The sequence below is a fragment of the Protopterus annectens genome, chromosome 11.part0 (genome assembly GCF_019279795.1).
Source record: "Protopterus annectens isolate FY-2018-M chromosome 11.part0, PAN1.0, whole genome shotgun sequence".
Lineage (NCBI taxonomy): Eukaryota > Metazoa > Chordata > Ceratodontiformes > Protopteridae > Protopterus > Protopterus annectens.
Window position 1 is genome coordinate 981,410,801 of NC_056745.1, and position 17,201 is coordinate 981,428,001.

The 17,201-nt window shown below is 42.6% G+C and overlaps 1 protein-coding gene across 1 annotated transcript in view; it reads left to right on the forward strand.

Moving 5' to 3' along the window:
* The window catches only part of SFMBT2 (Scm like with four mbt domains 2), a 2,938,510-nt gene extending 2,926,791 nt beyond the window's left edge, over positions 1-11,719 (forward strand). The window contains 1 exon segment of the mRNA XM_044088354.1: positions 10,334-11,719. Coding sequence (XP_043944289.1) covers positions 10,334-10,474 — 141 coding nt within the window. The 3' untranslated portion in view covers positions 10,475-11,719.
* Positions 11,720-17,201: the final 5,482 nt, after the last annotated feature.

The following is a 17,201-nucleotide window of genomic DNA, read 5'->3' on the forward strand; positions in this document are numbered from 1 at the left end:
CACCAGAAGCTGACAAGATTTTGGTTTCACCCTGAGATAATTTACTCTAGAGCAAGGGGCCTGCAGTAGATACCATTATGGTGGTGGCAGCAAGAGATTTCCTGTGTTCACCAGCCATACAGGAAGTCTCTGGCCCTGCACAGATTTGGAAAGCAATTTAATACACCAACGATATTTGCCTTAAGAGCACTGAATTGTCTTGCACATTTGATGAAGTTTCAGATGGACTTGACAAAAGAGCTTTCCAAATCCCTGTCAGGTACCTTGACAGCCGTGTCCTGCAAAACAGTAGATTCAAAGTTAGCGATCATCCTGTCCATTATAGGTTCATAGGTAGGTAGGTACTAGGCTATTAGCCCTAGGGCCTATATAAGCCTAGCCAAAAAGGTTCCCTGGCTTTCGCCACCCAAGAAAATTATTTTCCTGTGCCCCTGTCGAGCAGAGCCACAGAAGTGATCCCTGGGGTGAATTTCCTATTTCCCATCCAGTCATCAAGATTTTTCTTGAAGAGTGCTAATGAGGAGCCCTGTTTGACATAGATAGGTAGTCTGTTCCAGAGTATGGGAAGTCTCTGGGACAGGAATCTATCCCTCTAGGATGTTCTGTTTATTGTGGTGACAAGGTTTAGGTCCGTAGAGCGTGTAGCTCGGAGGGATTGGGATTTCTTTTAAGTGGAGCATGTCCAACAGCTCTGGGTTTGACATAGCTTTGTATGTTAGGCAGAGATCACCTCTGAGTAGGCAATCTGCGACAGAGTAAAGCTGGAGTTTTTTGAGACGGTCTGAGTAGGGCATCTGTTTGAGGCCAGTAATCCTCTTTGTGAGGTATTTCTGTGGCCTTTCTAGTTGTTGTAGATGTCTTGTGAGGTACATACCAAAAGGGGAATTGTACTGTATAATGGGTCTAATGAGTGATGAGTAGAGGGGAACAATGACCCCTTTTTTTTCTGGATGCGAAACCTTTGGTGATGAGGTAAGCCACGTAGAAGGATTTCCTGACCACTGTGGCGATGTGATTATCAAAGGAGAGACTACTGTCCACCTGTGTCCCAAGGGCTCTTCAGTGGTATCAACTCTCACTAACCCACAAACTAGTAAACCTTCCACTAAATGTCCCATCCCTCCAGAATCTACTCCAACCCTATCGCACCACCAGACCACTAAGATCCAGCAACAAAAATCACTTGCAGATCACTAAAGCCAATAACTCTGCTGGTGAAGCACTATTCTCTTGCGCCATAGCCAAATTTTGGAACTCACTCCCACCCACAATTACCTCCGTACCATCATGCACCAACTTCAAAACTTTATTAAAAGCGCACCTAAAAACATGCTGCCTATGCCCTTGCAACTCCCACTCTAATATCATCCACCCCATCCAACTACTACCTTTCTTTCCACACTAACTACCTTGATTATAGCAAGCTCAGATGCTCATAAACCTAGTACTTATCATACAGCAGGAACTTCTCATTGTTACATTTGTTAATGCCTGTTATGTACTTCACAGATAAAGATTCTAGTTGTCTACTGATGTACTATGTTCTTCATCTGTAAATATGTTGTAAGTAATTTCTATGTTAAATTGTTAATCGCTATGTAATCCAATGTAACTACTGTCTGTTTATTTTACTGTGGAGCTTTTCTCCCCGGGCCTCTGCTGAAAATGGACCCACGTCCAGTCGGGCACTCCCGGTCAACAAATTTAAATAAATAAATAATAAAATAAATAAATAAATCACACTTTCGACGTTAAGTAGACTACCACTTATGTGGTAGTTCATGGATACAGAGTTTTTACCAAAGGGGATGACAATGCACTTTTTGGCATTGAGCTTCAGGCCATGGCTTTGACACCAGGCATCTGTTTCAATGAGGCCCTTTTGTAGTATGTCCACATCGGTGCATGTTTCTATGTAGCTTTTGTTCAGTGTGGTGAATGACACATCTAAAGAAGCAGACACCTGCATTGCCATATACTGATATGCTTAGATGTGTCTGTGCAAGTTTCCTTTTTAAATGCCCCATTTGGTAGATCCATCCTTTTTGAGACCAAGGTTAAAGATATACATCTACTTCTGTAACTATGTTTAACATCTGTCACTATGTCTTAAAATGTCAATTCTTGCTCTACAGCTGTTCTACAACTTTGTTTAATCTTGTGTTATGCTCTACAGCTGTAACAGTGTCTATAATTTTATATGATATTTCTCTAATTGTGTAATGTCTTAAACATTTGAGTGTGGAGCTTTTCTCCCCGGGCCTCCGCTGAAAATGAACCTGTGTCCAGTCGTACTCTCCCGGTCAACAAATGTAAATAAATATATAATAAATAAAATAAATAAATACTCACTGGGAGTGAACAAGATGGCAAAACTCTCTCTGTCATCAGCATACACTTTTCCACCCCTCAAAGGTCTTTTTTTTTCCCCGAACAAAAAGATAGAAAAGTGATTATGGCTCCATAAATTTCATGGTTTTGTGCCGGATGCTCCTGGAGACAGACTCAGCAGGACCAAGGGGAGAATAACAAAGGATGTTGCCCTAGAGGCAGAGGTTGCCTGCAGATCCAAGGGTTTCAAGACCCATTCACTGACAAAATCTTGTGGCGCTCATGAAAGATTGCCCAACTGCTGCACTCTGGAGGCAGTCAGGGAATGCATATCTGTATATCCTCATGCCTGGCTAGTCATCACTCAGTTTATGTGCCAAAAATGTCACAAAGAAACCTTCCTGATGTTCTGCCCCACAGAGGAAGGCAACAGCCTAAGAAATCGCAAAGTTGCTAGACAGTTGAGTCATCCAGGAGGTCTCTCCAGACCAGCAAAGGTTCAGAATATACTCAAGATTCTTTTTAGTTCTAAAGAAAAATGGGGAGTGAACACCCATTCTGGACCTCAGTCATTTTAATTTGTGAAACAGACAACTTTCTGGATAGTCATGCTTCAGGCCATTTTACCTCATCTGATGAAGGATGACTGGATGTGTTTGGTGGACCTTCAGGAAGCAGTCCAGAAGGTGCCTTTACTTTCAGCTGGGAGCTAGTCACTTTCAGTTCAGAGCACTTCAGACTCACTATAACTATACCACCAAGGTGTTCACCAAGTGCATAACAGTGGTAGCAGAACATGTCAGGCTGCTTCGGTTCTGGGTATTCCCTTACCTAGATGACTGGCTCATAAACATGGCCCCAAGAGATCTGCTTATCTAAGCCATTGCTGCAGTGTGCTCTCACCTTGGAATCATGATCATTCTGGAAAAGTCCAGAATAACACCAGTCCAAGCCAGAGAGTTCATAAGATGCCACCTGGGCACCACCTTGCAGATAACCAAATATCTGGAATTGAGGTTAGCTACTCTGAGCCAGAAAGCTTCCCTGGTCCTCTCTCACCAAAATCCCAATGTAAGATCCATCCTGAGAATTTTTGGCTCTGTAACAGCATTCTTCAACATCCTATGCACTTTGTAGTCAGACTCACTGGCATCTGCAGGCTAAACTCTGCTTTTTTTTTAAGATTGTCCTTTTATTTTCCCTCCCATGGGAAGCATAGTGACCAAGGATACATCCTTTCTGGGGTGGGGGGCACTTCAAGGGTCTTTGACAGAGGCCAGTCTTTACATCATTGTTCTGGAGATGAGGACAGTCCCCCTAGCGTTGCAGGCCTTCCAGGACTCCATCACCATGGGTGTGATCATTGTCCAGAAAGACAATACGATGTTAGTCTGGTACATCAACAAACAAGGAGGAACCTATTGATACCCTTTATATTGGGAGGCCATGTGGGTGTGGCAGTAGGCAATGTCTTCCCAGTGCTTTCTGATTGCAACACATATCCTGGGGAAATCCAGTGTATTAGTGGACAAGTTGTTTAAGTTGAGCATATTGATTCTTCTGCCAAACAAGTGGCCTGTCAGTCAGTGGCTTCCATGATTTTCAGTCTCTGGGGCCAGCCTTGCTGTGACCTGTTTGTAACCCCTTCCAACACCAAACGTAGCAGCTACTTCTGTCTAAATTCCCCAGAGGGTAGTCTCTGAAGGATGATAGGGGTACAGAGGAGGACAGCAGAAAAAATAAGTATGCAATACAGTCAACAGATAATAACAATGCTGACACCGAAAAATAATGGTGGTTGGACTCTTTGATGGTCAGGTGATGCTTACCCTCCTACTCCTCAAATAACCAAACTTCTGCAGAAGGCAGCTTTTGGTGTAAGGAGAGTTTCATTCCCATCTCCTTCTTTTGGCCTCAGTAGATATAGTTCCCCTTCCTATGGCCTTATCAAGTGCCATTCCTAGGTGCAGGACCCTCTTCCAGATCTGATTTCTCACCCATCTGACAGGCCTCACCCAGACATCAAATCCCCAAATTTGATTGCTTATTTTTTCCACTTCCAGTGATAGCCAACAATTCCAGGTGTTCGTCCAGTATTATTTACATATTATGATCATCTCAGAAGCCTTCTGCCAGGAAAGTTTGTAGAAGTAAGAAGAAGAGATTTTCCATTTGGACCTTAGCCACATGTTTAGATCCTTTTTCTGCCCCTTTGCCATCGATTCTAGATTTTCTTGCAGATCTCTTTCATTCAGAAACTAGCTACTCCACCATTAAAGTTCATTTGATGGCTATCTCAAATTTTCATGTTGGCAAAGACCCAGACACCAACTGCATTTCTGAAACTGTCTAAGGCCTTCTTGAGGGGTACTTTTCTCCTGTGGTCCCCTCTGCGAGATCCTGTTCCACCTTGCGATATTGTTTTACTCCAGGGCTTGAGAAAACACCCCTTTTTAACCTGCAGCTGCTATAGACTTAATGTTCTTCTCTTGTAAAACTCTTATCTTGCTGGCTACTACCTCAGCAAGGAGAATTTCAGAACTACAAGCCTTGTCCTGTAAACCTCTGTATGTTGGCTTTCATAATGATACACTCCAAATGAATCCTAACTTACTTCCCAAGGTCGTGTCTGAATCTGCCTTGAATCAGGCTATTCATGTTCCTGTGTTCTTCCTCATCTTCTCGAACAAGTAACTTTGCTCCCTAGTGGCCAGACAAGAAGAATACCTTTGCTTCACCTCAGAAGCTAGCATTGCACCGTTAACTAGAACTGCACAAAAGAAAAGGGTTCCGCAGTGATACTTCTAATCTGAGATGTGACAGGCTCCCACTGCCCTTACATATAACTGTAGGAATTTTAGCTTTACTTTTTCATTTTTAGCTCCTATGCCCACAAGCAAGGAGGTTGCCAGCATGTTAGTTATTAACATCCTTCGAGGGATCTGGGCGCTGAGACTCCCTTGTCGACTCCGAGGGGGCGAGTGGCATCGGACCCTTGTCCGACACCGTTCTTCCTCTCGGAGCATCAGTGCAGGTGAGCTCGGCTCCTACATCGGCCTCGGAGCCATCTCCCTCGGTGCAGAGGAGTATTCCAGTTTCCTTGGAACCGGAGCCTTCTCTGCATCGTGGCAGGGACACCTTCGATGTCATGAGGAGTGTACTGGCCTCTGAGTCAGCTCCACTTCCGACCCCACTGGCTCCATCCCCTGTAGTGCCTGCGCCAACCTCTGCCCCTCCTCCAGACCCCAAGCGTGGGGAACCGGCGCTCCAGAGCACCCCATTGGGTGTTTCCTCTTCTTCCAAGGCCTCCCCTGATCATTCAGAGGAGCCCCTTCGGAAGAAGAAGTGCAAGAGGAAGCACATTGACTCCCCCGAGTCTGTCACTTCGGATACGGATTTGGATGAATCGGAAGGGTCCCTGAGATCCCCCTTGAAGATGTTTCCTTTTTGGACATCCTAGAAATGCTTAAACAGAGGGGGAACTGGAATGTCCTAGCCCCTACCGAGGACGAATCTGTATTCCTGGATGCGTTTGGTTCCCGACCTTCCACCTCCTGGGTGTCTCCGCCTTTCGATCCACTAATGTCAGTGGTGGCTCGAAGGGCTTGGTCAGCCCCGGATACAGTGGAACCAACCCCGAGGAGACCCGGCAAGTTTATCACTGCACCCCTTGATAAACAGTTCCTTACTAAGGGTGTTCCCGTAGATGCCATGGTGGTAGCAGCAGTCACTAAAAAGGAGTTAGCGGAAACTTCTTCCTCTGTCCATCCTCCTAACAAGGAGTCTAGGACCATGGATAGATACGGGAAGCAAATGTTTGCTTCAGCGACCTTTTCCATGAGGTCACTGAATTACTTATGCCATTTTACCAGGCTTCAGAGGGATCTACTGAAAGAGCTCGGAAATTCCCTCCAGGATCCATCAGCTGAAGGGGTTCAAGCTAAAGTGGCTTCTCAGCTGGCGACCCTTAATTCGGTAGTCAACTCCTCCATGAGGCTCATTCCTATCCAGCCGATGGTGCGAGTAAAGCCGCAGGTACAGGCGTGGCCCTCAGGAGACACGCATGGATGCGACTGTGTAATTTTGCAGAACCCTTTAGAGCGTCGTTCACCAATGCTTCCTTTGACAGTTCCTTTTTTTTTGGACCACAGGTGAAAGACACTCTAGGTGTGAACAGAAAGGCAAGACTCTCTCTGCCGTGGGAGTCCATTTTTCCACTCCTTCCAGACCATATCCCAAGGGTCAGAAGAGTGGTAAAATGTGGTTTTGGAAATCCCAGGGAGCCTCGCCTGACGCACGTAGTGACTTTTCCTCCAGGGGCAGAAGAGGAAACAGCAACAACAGACACCACCCTCGGGGCAGAGGGGGTACGCAGAACCAGGGCAACAGAGAATCCTTCTCTGACAAGCCCTTCCAGCATCCCTGAAGGGTTGCCCGGCAGCCCGCCTCTGGAGGCAGTCGGGGGAAGACTATCACTGTACCCAAAAGCCTGGCAAAACCTAACGCGAGACAAATGAGTACACTCAGTCATATCTGGAGGATACATAATTCCCTTCTTTCAACCCCCCTTACCGTCAAGCAAATCCCTTCCAGATGTTCCACCCAATCTGGGGGCCCAAGCAGTCATAGAAGTTTCAAGACTGCTTGAAAAACGAGTCATCCAGGAAGTCCCGGCAGACCAACACGGATCCGGAACTTACTCAAGGTTCTTTTTGGTACCAAAAAATACAGGGGACTGGAGACCAATATTGGATCTCAGCAGACTAAACAAGTCTCTCCAAAGAACAAGGTTTCGAATGGTCACGCTACAGTCCATTCTACCCTTTTTTGGGTCAGGACAATTAGATGTGCTCAATAGATCTTCAGGATGCGTACTATCACATCAAAATGGACAGGCGCTCCAGGAGGTTCCTTCGCTTCCGGCTGGGAGCCAGTCATTACCAGTTCAGAGCTCTGCCCTTTGGTCTCACCACAGCCCCTAGGGTGTTCACCAAATGCATGGCAGTAGTCACGGCTCACCTGAGGCGTCGAGGATTCCAGGTGTTTCCATATCTAGATGACTGGCTCCTTACTGCTACTACCAGGCATCAACTCCTTCAAGCCAGGGACTATACAATTACAGTTTGTGCCCAGCTAGGCATTACCATAAATTTCAAAAAATCTGCCTTATTACCCTGTCAATCTATTACCTATATAGGAACAGATTTAGATACAAGGAGCATGCCTGCAAGGCTACCGCCAGACAGAGTGGCCACAATTCGGCAGCAAATTCATATCCTCATGCAATGCAAAAGGGTACAAGTCAGGGTTGGTCCTTCACATGAGAATTCTTCAGTGGCTTCTGTTCATGCAGTGCTCCTTTCAGCAGCTCCCCATGTCTCACATGATCATGATTACCAAAACATGCAAAAGGCACCTTTCCTGGTGGATGGTCTCCCCACTAGTGTCTCAGGGCAGACCATTCATGCAGCCTCCTCCGGTTGCCACAGTGGCCACGGATACCTCACTGATAGGGTGGGGGGGGGGCCATTATCAGGGCAGGACAGTCCAAGGCGCTTGGCAGCCTCACGAGTACCATTTGCACATAAATGTCTTGGAGATGAGAGCTGTGCTCCGAGCGTTGCAAGCCCTTCAGGACTCTCTCCCTTCCGGGACCATTGCAATTCAAACGGACAACATGTCAGTGGTGTGGTACATCAACAAGCAGGGCGGAATCAGGTCCTACTCCCTATGTTGAGAAGCACTCAGACTCTGGCAGTGGGTGATTTTCTCCCAACAATTTCTGATTGCGACGCACATCCCTGGGAAGTCCAACGTCATAGCGGACAGGCTCAGCAGAGCTATTCTCATGCCTCACGAGTGGTCTCTGAATCAGGTAGTTGCAGATCTGATCTTCCGCAAATAGGGACAGCCTTGCGGCGATCTGTTTGCCACCCCCTTCAACGGCAAATGCAGCAACTACTTCTCCCTTTTACTGCTTCCCGGTCACCCTCCCAGAGATGCTCTAGTCCACGATTGGCCTCAGGAACTTCTTTATGCCTTCCCGCCATTCTCTCTTATACCCAAACTCATACAGAAAGCTATTCTGTTGGGTTGCAAAATGATCCTCATTGCCCCCTACTGGCCTCGACAGGTATGGTTTCCATTCCTGCACCATTACCTTCTCGAGCAGCCCTGGACTCTGGATCCTATTCCAGACCTGCTGATTCATCAATCAGGAGAGCTGCATCAGTCCCTCCAAACACTCCAGCTCACAGCTTGGTTGATCCAATTCCAACCCTAGCCAGGCTTCCCAGCATTTCCCTGACCGTGCGTGAGATTATTGTCTCCTCTCACAAATCCGCTACTAGAAGACTTATGCTAGCAAATGGAAACATTTCTCTTGTTGGGCAGAGGCTAGGAACATAGATCCCTTTTCAGCCCCAGTTCACGAAATCTTGGAGTTCCTAACTGAGCTTTTTCATTCTGGGTCCGCTTCTGCCACAATCAGGTTTCAACTAGCGGCCATCTCTGACTTTCATGTTGAGTTTGTTAATCTAAACATTATGTCTCATAAGCTGTGTAAAGCCTTCCTCAGGCCCCCAGTGAGAGATCCCCATCCTCCTTGGGAACCTTAATTTGGTACTAACCTCCTTGATTATGCCCCCTTTTGAACCGGCAGCGTCCTGCTCTATTAAGTTTCTATCTTGGAAAACTCTCTCTCTGGTAGCTGTTACCTCAGCCAGACGTGTCTTTGAACTTCAGGCACTAAGTGTTCGTCCTCCGTACTTAGTTTTTCATAAGGACAGGGTTGCTCTGAGAACTAATCCCTCCTACCTTCCGAAAGTCTGCTCAGAAAATAATCTAAACCAATCTATAGACCTTCCTGTGTTTTTCCCTAACCACACCAACAAGGCAGAATACAAATTACATCTTTTGGATGTTCATAGACAATTGCGTTTTTACCTGCATAGAACGAAGGATATAAGAAAGTCAGACCAACTTTTCCTTTCCTATGCTAGGGGCAAACAGGGTCTTTCAGTTTCCAAAGTGACCCTGTCCAGGTGGATGTCTCACATAATTACCTTCATCTATCAACTAAGAAACAAAGAGTTGTCTATCAAACTGAAAGGTCATTCTACTAGGGCTTTGGCCACCTCTGTAGCCTTCCAGTCTAGGTTGCCCATGGACTCCATCTGTGCCGCTGCCACGTGGGCAAATCCTCATACCTTTATTTCTCATTACAAGTTAGACATGGTCTCCAGAAGTAGAGCTAACTTTGGTTCCACTATTCTGAAGTATCTGTTCCAATCAGCTGCCCAGGATCGTAGGTGCTAGGGATGCTGTCCCAACAAGCAAGAAACAAAGGCGAGATAGACAACTTAACATAAAGAAGTTATGTACCTACCATACCGTTCCATATTAGTTGCCTTCATCTCGCCTTCTTTCTTGCGTCCCCCCCCCTTCCATCCCCCTGTCCTATTGGACCGAGAGGAGTTCAGGTTTCACTGGATGAGTGTTCTCTGGTTTGTTTCCTCTACTGACTTAGAGATTATGACAGTTAGGTTTAACCCCCTGTTTGGAGGGGTTTCATTCTATAGCTATGGCTGGGGTTAGCTATTTCAAACAAGATCTGGGTAGCTAGCGCTAGGCATCATGGGATAAGGGGTAGCCTCGAGCCAGTAAACAGCTCTTGAGCTATAGAAGATGGCCGAGTTGGAGCCAAGGATCGGCTCCGATCCCAACAAGTAAGAAAGAAGGCGAGATGAAGACAACTAACATGGAACGTTATGGTAGGTACATAACTTCTTTTTTTCCTCATAAAATGACATTTGAGCCATTTGTCCTAACTATGTGTTTATTTTAAACTTGAATTGATAGAAGCATCCAAAATAGAATAAAACTGGAGTACAAAGATGTAATTCTACACTGTCAAAACATCTTATTTTTAATATGTGGTCAATAGTATCATGCATTTCTGTTAACATTTTCTAGAAATTTTTTTTCTTTCTCTTTTCCTCAGGATATTGATGGTCAGGCACTTCTCCTCCTCACACTACCGACTGTTCAGGAATGCATGGAGCTTAAACTTGGTCCTGCAATTAAGCTATGTCACCAGATTGAGAGAGTAAAAGTTGCATTCTATGCGCAGTATGCTAACTGAATTCAATTGGCTTGCTGTTATTGACCCAGAGCAACATGAAGACCAAACATAAGAAGAATTACAGGGAAGAACCAAACACTCAAATGTATGTGTTGAGAACATGCTTTAAAAAGAAAGTACACTTCAGATTTTCAACAAGCACACTGAAGAATTTCAGGAAGTTCGTACTAAAGCACCAATAGCTGCACTTCTTATGTGGTGCAGCTTTACATACTGTGATTGACAGAATTTCGCAAGACTTGTTTAATGCCTTTAATTTTGAGTGAATTTCTGGATGGAAGCATTTCTTACAATATGGACATGTTTATTTATGAGACTGAAAAGAAATGCATTTTATACTAGGTTTAGCATGTGTGCCCTGCATACGCAGCATTGTGTCCTATAACACGTGGCTGTTGTATAACCGAGGGACATGAACACTTTTCAGATTTAATTCCTAGTTTAAGCATAAACTGTGAGCACTTGCTTTGTGGGTTGTTGAAAGAGGATCGTATAGAAAGGTTACTTTACTGTTTTTTGGAAAATCATTTATAAACAGTACATTGACATTTGTAACCACACTGTGGGATGCTCATACACTGCTTGCTGCTTTACCCCAGTTGGTGTGGATTGCTACTGTAGCTAACATGTTAGCTTTTTTTATTTTTTTATTTTTTTTTTTTTGCACAGAAAGAATATTTTTTCAAGGGGAACAGCAGCTGCATCGTTGCACTGACGTATATGGACTGATGGGCCTCTTGCACCAAAAATAGCTACATCTGTTTTTCTGCAAATGTTGATCTCTGATACTGGAAATGTAGCAGCTTTAGAGATTTGCTCATCCTGGTTGATCTGCATGTGTTTTTCATACTGTAGTATAACTACAGAATCTGCTTAACTGGTAGCTGATTCAGTCACCCTTCCCTCTTTTTTCGCTCCCATGTCCTGCTCAAGAATTACCAGTACACCTCTGAACTCTTCCTTTTCAGCTGGAGAAATCAAAAAGGAGTCTGATATTTTTATATGTGTGTGTTAGTTTTCATATCTTCTGAATGTAGTGTTTCCACAGATGAAACATTAAAACAGGGTCATATTTGACTCGATTTGTGGTAGCTTAAGAGGATGTAATAGATGCCATGGCACCTCCGTGGTGTCCTGGCCAAATTGCCATTGGTCAATATTAATACCACCTCAGGACTATCCTGAAAATAGGCTGTGGGTAGTGTGACTAACCCAGTCAACAGAAGTAAATGAACAAGTAAACTTACCACTCCCATTTTTCTCTGTACCTTCCTTACATCAGTGAAAAATCCAATTATGCTTATAAAAGGGGAGAGGATTTTGATGTTTTTTCTTTGTCAGTTGGACTTGTCCAATTAATATAGCTACTTAAAAAGTACCTCTTTTTCTTGAGCCATAGAATTTGTGAAAGTTTGTTTATAACTTTTTCATGACAGTTGTTTTTAGGTAATCAGTATCTGTACCATTTTTTCTTTCTTTCATATTCCCCGGGCTGAGCTGCAATGTCTCCATATTGGGATCAGTGTTCTAACCGGGTAGATAAATAAAAAAGAAAAAAGTAACATCATGATGCTTATTTCACATCAGTAAGAATTTAATTAGAGAGAACTTTGTCAATGTATAGCTTTAGTATGAAGCAACAGAACCTTTTTTGCATTGCATCGTCCCCTTATTATAGAAGTAGTTTTCATTCTTTCATTCATTTATTGATTGATTGATTCATTCATTCTTTAATAATCTGTTGAATCTTGTGGACAAGCTGGAGCTTATCTCAGCACTCAGTGGGCACAGGACTATGAACTAATCCTAAGTGGTCACCTAGCTATCACTAGATACACATGCACAAACATTTATAACTTGTGTTTTTTTAATTAAAAATCTGATGTCTCAGCATTTGTCACAGCAGCTGGCTTATTTTACCTGTTTGCTGTTGTGAGCCTTACCCTGCTCCCATTTATATATTTTAAAATAGCTTCTGTCTAGCTGAAAAAAAAATGGTTGTCTTACTTTTGTCTTTGTCTTAACATTAAGAATCATTTACTGACACTTGTTTCAATTCTGCTGACTGTTTAATCCCAGACTACATGTGCATTCATTGCATATGTAGTGAATGTACATGTTGTCTAGGATTAAGCAGACGACATGTACATGCACTGCATATGAGCTCTTGTTGGAGAGTGAGTTAGAAACTGGCATAATGATAAGAAAATATAGACATCGGTAAAACAGATATATAGTTCTGTGCATTTGGAGGTGTGTGTATTCAAACTAGGGTAGTGGGGAGGTCTGTTTTACTACACTACCTATTTTTATCTGTCATGGGCAATAGGGACAGCACTCCTTCAGAAAAATGTATGTAGACACATTCTGTTATGATTAAAGAGAATAAGAGGAGTTATATTTATTTTAAACGCGAAAGATAGGTTAGGTTTGTGTACGACACAGAAGTAATTTTTTTATCAAGTGCAGTTGGACTACCAATTCTGATCCAGTACTACAGGAGTGACTAAACAGTATGTACAGCTTTTTATTGCATACTGTTGTTAATCCATATATTAATGCTGTAGAGGTGTATAATGTGTTGTATCTGGTTACTTGTAATGATTCCCTCACTTTTTCTCTTTAAAGGGGTAGCTTTTTCCTGTCTTTGTTGTATGGTTTCTTAAGGAGCCACTATGTTAATTAATTTACTATATACACCCCATGTGTTTGTTCTATCTGTCCCTTCTGAAATACAGAATGAAACTGCATGTCATACTCAAAACTGGTATTTACCAGTGATGTGTGGTGGTATGATGCTGAAGATCAAAATGTTTCCTATAGCATGCATTTCACATTTATTCTGTCTTTTGTCTATTGCGATCACCTGACTATCAGAGAGTCCAACCACCATTCTTTTTCAGTGTCAGCACGGTCATTATCAGTTGACTGTTTTGCATACTTATTTTTTCTGCTGTCCTCCTCTGTACCCCCATCATCCTGTTTGCTCTCTCCCAAAGACCATAGTGCAGTTTTTTGTTAAGCTTAGTATCTGTTGAGTTCCATGCCAGTTTCTGAATTGCATGCCAGTTTCTTTTTTTCTTTTTTTTATTACTGCTTTTTAAATAGCAGAAATATCCATCCCCACCCTCCTCTGCTCTATTCACCAATGATTCTGTTTTCTTTTGTTTTACCCTTCTCTGTACTGATACCTATCTGCAATACACTTGATTATCACTCCCCCCCCCCCTTTTTTTTTTACCTTTCTTAATAGTTTATTGCCACAAGGCCTCAAATGATGTCTGTTGGCTGTGTATTTTCCATGATCCTAGTTAGCCTTTTTCTGTGATTGGGGAAAGGACAAATATAAATCACTAAGCTGTCTGGCACTTTTTGGATGCCTTAACTTTTCAAGCTTAGTAATCTGTTCCTGAACAGTTGACATATAATACTGTGGCCTATTATTCTTGGTCATTAGCTTCCACATACAGTACACCCTGCTGATTTGCCATGTTGTCCCTGCTGGTTGTTGCTGTCCATATCCCTATAGCTAGTCTCTACTTTTCCAGCAGTTGTGTAGCAAGGGTCTAGCCTATACTTCACCCCTGCCCCCCCCCAAAGTGTAAGAGAGCCTCCAGCTGCTCATCGCTTTCAATTTTAGCTTCCATTTGGAGTAGATGAAAACCTAGATCACCATTATCAAAGATGGGAATTTGCCTTCTGCAGCAGTGGCTAGCACTTTTTCTCACATTGCTGTGTATTGTCTTTGTCAACCTTCTCTGTAAGTATTAAACCAGTTGCATGCCTTTGTTCTTCACAAAGAGGCAGGCTTTTCTTTCTTTATATTACCTTGGCAGTGATACTTGAAAATTACATGGAAGAAATGTCATCCAAATATAACATCCTTTGGTGTTGTACAGTTAACTGGTTTGCAGACTTTGTTACCTTGTGCTCTTGACACTTTGCCAGAGTCTGTTTTTTTTTTTTTTTTACTCTGTTTACAATTGTGTGACCCATTTTAAATTGCCTTGATTTTCTGTGTTTTTTTTTTTTTTGATCACACACTGTAGAAAGCTGTGCTGAGGTTTTTGCTGACCACAGCACTTTGACTACTTGAATCATTGTACTTTGTTGCCTGGTAGAAGATCATTTCATTTTGATTAATTTATTTCTGAATAATAATTCCATTTACTGACACATGGTCATTGTGAAGCAGAGTAGAGTTAAGTTATCAGTCTTCATGCTTTCTCCGGTGTTTAATTTGAGAATGTCTGTCTCTGACTACTGAAATTACTTTCATTTCAGCACAGCCCGTTTAAATAAAGTCACTAGAAATTTGGTCAGTACATCTTCAGATTCCATGTATTCGTAGATACATTGTGATTGGTTGTACTGTCTTATCCTTTTACAAAGTAGTTAACACCCTAAGTGGTCTTTCCTTTGTCAACCCACCAGTACTTACATTTCTTCCTGTAATACTTGTGGCATTTTGCCAGCTTTTGCCTCTCCCATTCCGTCTGTCCTCTTCTTCGTGTTCCTTTCTTTACTCTTTTGTCTTCAGTTTGAACACTGAAAAAAGTGCTTGCTGTATGTTTGGTTTTCCTCTCTCTCTATACTCTGTCTCTCGCGCCTTAGTTCAGTCATCTTTTAACTCTGATTTTGCACTTCATCTTCCTCATTTTACTTGTCTAAAATGTTTTGAGTCACTTTGTCACCACTTTGTTGCACTCTCTCTTTTAAGTCTGCATGTTTAAACTTTTTCATAATTAGATTCTTTTGTTTCCAGTACATACTAACACTTATTATACATTACATTTATATAAACTGCCTCTTTAGATATACCCATTTTGTGTGCTGTACCTTTTAAGAACTGTATCTCTTTTTCTGTGTTTTATTTATTTATTTATTTATTTACAATAGTTGAATCCCTTCACTGTGCACACTTTTGTTAGCCTCTCTAGATGTTTGTGTACGTTATATAGGGCACATACTTGATTCAGTTATTAAAATTTTATCGTAATGCCTTCTGAATTGTGTCTCTAACCATTGTATGTTTTGATTTTTCTGCAACAGTAATAAGCTTCAGTTAAACTGCACAGTGAGTCGATGTTGCAGATGACCCTTCCCCATCCAACCTTGTCACCTAGAGCATCGTCCCCCCATTGCAGGAAGTACTTTTGGGGGGGGGAGTAAATGATACTTATTTAATTCTGAGTTTGTAAGAACTGATGGACTGCCATTGCTGTCTGATGGGTAGTGTTTGCACTAAGAGAGAGCGAGGCAGTGATGAACATTAGGGTAATGAGTGCCAGGATAAACATTAATATATAGAGGGCAGTAGGTGGTAGACAGACAGTAAGGCAGTGATTGTTAGTTATGAAGCTGGAAGTCTGGTCTGACTAGGAAAGTTAATGATATATGCAAGAGAGCTGACTGCAGATGTGAATAGCACTGAATATCAAAGAAACCTGCATTCATAGGATGTCAGATTACAGAACGGAGCTGTCCATAATGGTAAACATTTTATACACTAGAAATGATGCATAGGAAACTAAAGGATGCTGCTAAGTACCAAAGTAATATGCTGCCTTTGTAACAAATGAGCCAGCAAGGGTGTCAGTAGGCATTATTGCACTGGACCCTGAATCCCTGGGTATAAGGAGAGTAATAATGGTGACAACATTTTGAGATCCTGCTGCTAAACCCTGTGGTTTTCTCAACATTGACTATCTTGGGTAATAAGGATTTTGCTGGTGTCCATGATGTGTTAACTGGAGGCTGCTAGGGGGTCAGAACAAGACCTGTTGATCAACTATGGATGATGTAGACTGCAGGAGTAGAAAAGGCAGACAATGAGCTGACATATCCTTTACAGAAAACTACACAATGAACATGCCACTCAGTTAATTTTGTATGCACAAGAGAATCTTTTCTGTAGAGTATTTAACCATTGTTGCTGACATTCGCTACCTTGTGTCCGTTATGCATGTTGCGATAGGGTAATGACCCTTCACATTGCATTGACCTGGGCTGGTTTCATACACATGGTTTGCATTTCTTAGCTGGCATAACCAAGCATATATTGAATTAGGCACTTGTGTGATTGGAGCATAACCACTGAGGTATCACATAAACTCATTTTGACTACACAGCCGCTGTGCTGGTTCATTTTCTTTAAGGAGAAAACTTTACATGCCTGAGAGAGTACTAAGAACCAGTGTTAATAATATTGCAGCACAATTTACACACACAAAAAAAAAACATAGAAGTGCTGGAAAGTCTATCTTGGAGCCATAGAATTTACTTGCTTAAATCTCAGCATATTTATGCTCAGTACTGAAGAGCAGACTAGCCTCGTTTCTATCTACAAGGCAAAATATTACCCTTTTTACTGGATTTGTTGGGTGGCTCACATCCCTGACCCTTTACATATGTTTGACCTCTGGCAGATCAACTTAGACTTAGTGCTTTTTTCCTTTTTAAAAGATGTGAACTGCTTTGCCCATCTGTTGTATGAAAGCATACGTCTGACTTGTAAAAGGAAGATTTCTGCCAACATTGAGGCCTTTGATATTCTCTACACAATTGCCAGTTGTTTCTAGAAGTTTGTTATGTTAGAAAAGCTAACCAAGCCAATGTTGATGCGTGTGCTCATACTACATTTGGGGAAAAGCTTAGGTTGTAAGAATAAGGGAATTTGACTCAAGGAGATACAAACTAGATGAGAAATGCAAAGCATGATTAAAAA